The 5,418-nt window shown below is 52.8% G+C and overlaps 1 protein-coding gene across 1 annotated transcript; it reads left to right on the top strand.

The window, feature by feature from the left end:
• The first annotated feature begins 990 nt into the window (after positions 1 to 990).
• Positions 991 to 3,866, top strand: LOC107305680 (Putative E3 ubiquitin-protein ligase XBAT31). Its single transcript, NM_001320809.1, has 8 exons — positions 991 to 1,259; positions 1,407 to 1,466; positions 1,559 to 1,630; positions 1,718 to 1,842; positions 1,922 to 2,062; positions 2,206 to 2,313; positions 2,448 to 2,709; positions 3,324 to 3,866. Exons 1-8 carry the CDS (start codon positions 1,077 to 1,079, stop codon positions 3,711 to 3,713), a joined length of 1,341 nt encoding a protein of 446 aa, NP_001307738.1. The 5' UTR covers positions 991 to 1,076; the 3' UTR covers positions 3,714 to 3,866.
• The last annotated feature ends 1,552 nt before the right edge of the window (positions 3,867 to 5,418 follow it).

The following is a 5,418-nucleotide window of genomic DNA, read 5'->3' as shown; positions in this document are numbered from 1 at the left end:
GATGGACGCGCGGTTCGGCAATGCGATTCACGGGACGCGACTGCGCGCTCGCTGCGGCGGCAACGCTGCATCTAGCTTCCGCGTCCGCGACTGACAGGCGTAGGGAACGCAAGCGATCAACTCTCGTGCAGGGTGGACCAGTAGCCTGTGCTGTAGCCGTTACTACGCATCACGCATGCATGTCAGGAAAACGGGCGCGCACTCGTGCTTGGCAGTTTTTTCGATGACGCAGACGCAGACGCAGCTGAGATGACGAGGCCATGAGGACTCGCCATGTAGACTCGAAGGCGCCATGGATCAGCAAGGGAGAAGTGGTGCGAGCAACTGCGATCTGGAAAGCTCACACGCGGACTCGCGACTCTCGAATCTCGATCTATCCAGGCATCGGATCAGTAGAGACGACATGCATATCTGATACATGGATTGCGGAACAAGGACGGACTACTCATGAGCCTGCCGTGAGCTCGTCGGAACACGGAAATATACGATGAGCGCAGCGTATCCCAAGTGTAAATACGTATCCAGCGCTATCTTTACTCACGAGTACGTGGGATGCGAGACCACCATACGCCGACGAACGATCGGTTTCGTGCCCGAACGCAACAAACAACGCCAACTTGTACAATTCGTCACCGGACAGCTGTCTGTTATTCCTGAAATATACGAAACGGTATACCGCTGTTTATTCTTCCTGTCGTATACGAAACGGATACGATAGTTTCGAATCCAGGACAGTGACAGACGCCCTCGTAAAACTTCTCCGAAAAAATATCCCCTATTTAAATGAAGACATACTCACCGCCACGGATATTTTATTCGAGAGAGGATTTTTATTTTCGTTTTTCGCAAAGGGTTACCGGAGAAGGAAAAAAAGGTTCAATCAGGAGGAGCGAGAGGGGCAAAAAAAAAAGCCTTAAAAAACTACAGGGAAGTGCACGCAGTATATTTTAAGCAGCTCTGCACTCCCCCCTGCTCTCTCCCAGTCCCAGTCCCAGTCCCAGTCCCAGGACAGTCCCGTCAGCAGCCACTTCCCCGGCCCCTCCCGCTCCTGCTCGCCGGAGGCCGGGCCGGCGGCGATGGGGCACGGCGCTAGCTGCGGCCGACCAAGCGAGGAGGTAGACTTCTTCGGCGCGGCGCAGTCCGGGGACATGGCCCGCCTCGCCGCCGCTCTTCGCTCCCGCCCCACCTTGCTCAGCCGCACCACGCTCTTCGACCGCCTCTCCGCGCTCCACATCGCCGCCGCACACGGCCACCTCCAGGTACGAGCTCCCATCTCACTTAGCTTTTGATCTCTCCCAGCCTCGCCACCAACCTGTACATCTTCTGGTTTGTTGCCGGCATGGATGTTGACGCATTCGGCGTGCGATTGCTTAACCTTCTCTCTCTCTCCCTCTACTGCTCTACAGGTGGTCTCCCTGGCATTGGATCTTTGCGTGCACCCCGACGTCGTTAACCGCCACAAGCAGGTTAGCTCCCGCCCGCCGCTGGTCCGCATCTCCTTCCCCTCGTCCCCTGTTACTACCCGCTGACACCTCCGGCCTCCAATCTGTTGCCGCAGACGGCGTTGATGCTCTCGGCGATGCACGGGAAGACCGACTGCGTCCGCCGGCTGCTCGACGCCGGCGCCAATGTGAGCCTCTAAATGGATCCTGCGCGTTATTATCAGTTCTCGGAGTCGGGCAGGCTACTAAATGGCGTCTCCGATTTGGGCGTGCAGATCGTGATGTTCGATTCCTCGCACGGGCGGACGTGCCTGCACTACGCAGCGTACTACGGGCACGCGGACTGCCTCCGGACCATCCTCTCGGCGGCGGCCAAGTCCGCGCCGGTCTCGGAATCCTGGTTGGCCTTCGTCGCCCCGGCCGTCTCGCCGCTGCTCTCTGGCCCCTTTGCTAATGTGTTCTCAGCTGTGGAGGTGCAGGGGGTTCGCGCGCTTCGTGAACGTGCGGGACGACACCGGAGCGACGCCGCTGCACCTCGCGGCGAGGCAGGGCTGGCGGCGCTGCGTCCACGTCCTACTCGAGAACGGCGCCATCGTGTCTGCTTCCAGTGGCGCCTTCGGGTGAGGATTCCTGCCCTGCCCTGCCCGGCTGCCCCCCTCACCCTCCCATATCATGTCAAACGACTTATTTTTATGTGAAAAAAATCGCTCCTTTTGAGGAAAGCTGTGTGTCATACATTTGACTCGAGCGCTCGCTCCTGCAGATTCCCGGGCAGCACGCCGCTGCATTTGGCCGCGCGCGGCGGCAACCTGGACTGCGTCCGGCAACTGCTGTCCTGGGGCGCCGACCGCCTCCAGCGAGACTCCGTCGGGTGAGCGAGCATTTTTTTTCTTTTTCTTGTTTTCGCAGCACCACTACACCAGGGTCGGCAATGGCATGACGCCGGGCGCCTGGAATGCCGAGGCAAATGTTTGGCTACTGATGCGGCGGGTTGATTTTCTGCAGGAGAATTCCGTATGAGGTCGCCGCGAAGCGAGGGCACGTCGCGTGCGCGGCGCTGCTGAACCCGTCGTCCGCGGAGCCCCTTGTCTGGCCGTCCGCTCTCAAGTTCATCAGCGAGCTGGAACCCGATGCCAAATCTTTGCTCGAAGCAGCCCTGATGGAGGCCAACAGAGAGAGGGAGAGGAGGATCCTGAAAGGCGCCAAGAATGCATTGCCCTCGCCATCGCACCCCGATGACGGCGCTCATGACACCGCCATAGCTGAGGTGAATTCCGACTCTTCCCCTCGCCATCACACCCCGATGACGGCGCTCTTTTGTTGTTATTCATCATTCGTGGCGTCATGTCTTGGTATGATTCAGGGTAAATTTCTTTTGCTTTGCCGATAAGATCACATATTACTGAACTTAGTCAAATCCCAAGTGTCACCTGCACTGGACGTTTTAGAGTTTCACAACAGAGTCACTTGCTCCAACACGTACTGGCACTATAAATAAGCATCCTTCTTGACCCGAGAGAACAAATGACACCTTCAATCAAAAGGTGATGTGTATACTAAGGAAGCTTAACCAGCAGCTGTCAGCGTGATGGCTATTGCTACTGGCTTCTGGCACTATTTTAACACTGCGCTTATCGGTAATGCCAAGCCTAGCACATGTTGTCAAACGGGGGCAGCATAGCAATGTGCGCACCCACTTGCTCAATCGGCCTCATTTCCCGCACATCTGAGCAACCGTGCCAATCCATATGAGCCCTCAGCATTATTCAAAGCACCGCCACCCAAATCAATGTACGATTACACATGCACGATCCTGGTTCCCTCACGACGTGGATCTTGTTCTGAACCTGATTAGACGACTGCCTGCCGTGCCCGTTGCAGGCTAGCGACGCGGAGGTGTGCAGCATCTGCTTCGAGCAGGCGTGCAGCATCGAGGTCCGGGAGTGCGGGCACCAGATGTGCGCGGCGTGCACGCTGGCGCTGTGCTGCCACGCCAAGCCCAACCCGGCGACGCAGTCCCAGCCGCTGCCGACCTGCCCGTTCTGCCGCGGCGGCATCGCCCGGCTGGTGGTGGCCACGCGGACGAGGGCCGGCGACGACGAGGAGCGGTGCAAGCTGGAGTCTCCCAGGCACTGCCGAGCCCGCCGGTCCATGAGCCTCAGCGGCGACGCGGGCAGCACCAGCACCCTCATGGGCAGCATCGCCTCCTCCATCGGCAAGATGGGCCGCCGGCGAACAGAGAGCAGCGAGCAGGTCGACGACAAACCGTAGCAAAATCATTGTTTCCTTTCATGCATCCATCCATGCGTAATCCACATGTGAAATCGGTGCGTATGATAATCCTGCAACGTCGGCGTCGAACAAGGCACAGCTTTTGTAGATTATTTTTTGGCAAGTGAGCTATTCACCTGTGTAGGTTCATTCAAGAGAGAGTCTGCGCTGACGTGCTGTCTAGGCTAGATCCGATCAGCGATGATCCGAATAAGCAGCTCGTCCTTGCCCGGCAGCCCCCATGCGGCCATGCCCCCCGTGGTCCGTGGATGGAGTTCTTGAAAGGCTGCTGAGAAAACATGCCTGATTCGCAGAGGCCTGGCCCGGCATGGCAATGAGAAACGGTACAAATCCATGAGACCGATTCATATATGATTGCCCGAATGGGGCAGCGCCGCTCAGGTTTTGGCCAGTTGCCCTCTCAGAATTTAGTCCCAATCACATCTTAATTCTGGTTCTGAATTAATTCTCTTCATAAATATGATTGGATAAATCGTCAAATATATTTTATAATAAATGTATTTATAGATAAAAATATTATTAATACTTTCTATAAATTAACTTAGAATTTAAAAAGTTTAACTAGTATGAATTTCAAATCGATACTTTTATTGGGATTAAACGAGTAGCCGTGCAAAGTCCAAACAGTTGGATTTAATTCGAAACGAGCAGCATGATATTTTCAATACGGATGACTGATTTGGTGATCAAAAGAATTGGAGTAGATCTATGTGAAGGAAATCCTTTATAGCTGATTTGGTGAACATAGATTTGGAGGAGATCTCGGGGAAGAAAACCCTTAAAGGGCTAATTTGGGAACCTAATTTTTCGAAAAGATTTTCACTTTACCAACAGAAATTAGTTTATTTTCTCTTAAAAAAATAGAAATTCTTTGTAAAAATAGAGTTTTCAAACTAGCGGTAAGTAGTAAGAGGTTTTCTGCGCTGGAATCACCTTACTATCAGGGGATTGGAGGTCTCTCTAATATCCTTACTCTCAAACAAGTCATTAAGAGTTTTCCTCCCATAAATCTATCTAATTTCCTACTCGTCAAATCAGCCCGGAGAGCAGAGATTGGACCAGCTACTACTATGAGATTGGGAGAGGGGCAACTGCTGCCACTCGACGTCATGGCTTCTCTGTCCCCAGTCAGCAGGTGTCAATGCTCAATTATTAGTACGACTGGCTGCTGACCGTCTGTTGACTTGTCGGGCCAACTGTATAGCTTGCGGTCCACGGCGGGGCTGAGAAAAAAAATTGTAGGACTCGCGGTAGCAAAAAAATTGCTACCAAGCTCAGGAATTGAACCCTGGATGCCTTGAGCAAAACACCTAAGCTCCCACCAATTAGCCAACTCAACTCATGTTAGTTTATATTCAACATCAACTACGACATCTAAGTAATGAGATAATTCATGCTTAGTTTTTCATTTGGTGACCCTGGTATATATAATTTTTTACCCACTATGGTATTTTTTACAACAACTTACACACTTGCAGGTGATAGACTATTGTATAAATTTAATAAAATCTCAAAAATTACGCATCAGGGGGCATAGTTCACATGGAAAATTGAGCATTATAAAAAATAGTTCACATGACAAACTTGCGCGGCAGGAAAAAAACGTGGATTAGTTCACATGGAAATTTTACTCGAAAAGGTGGTTTAGTTCACATGAAAAAAAACGCAGGAGGGAAAATGTGGA

This window comes from Zea mays, chromosome 1 (genome assembly GCF_902167145.1).
Source record: "Zea mays cultivar B73 chromosome 1, Zm-B73-REFERENCE-NAM-5.0, whole genome shotgun sequence".
Taxonomy (NCBI): domain Eukaryota; kingdom Viridiplantae; phylum Streptophyta; class Magnoliopsida; order Poales; family Poaceae; genus Zea; species Zea mays.
The sequence above is the reverse complement of the archived record's forward strand: the minus strand, read 5'-3'. Positions and strand labels throughout refer to the sequence as shown.

Coding starts and splice junctions, on each gene's coding strand:
- LOC107305680 (NM_001320809.1), top strand. CDS start 1,077: ATGGGGCACGGCGCTAGCTGCGGCCGACCAAGCGAGGAGGTAGACTTC. Junction 1,631..1,717: donor TGCTCGACGCCGGCGCCAAT/GTGAGCCTCTAA, acceptor TTGGGCGTGCAG/ATCGTGATGTTCGATTCCTC. Junction 2,710..3,323: donor ATGACACCGCCATAGCTGAG/GTGAATTCCGAC, acceptor TGCCCGTTGCAG/GCTAGCGACGCGGAGGTGTG.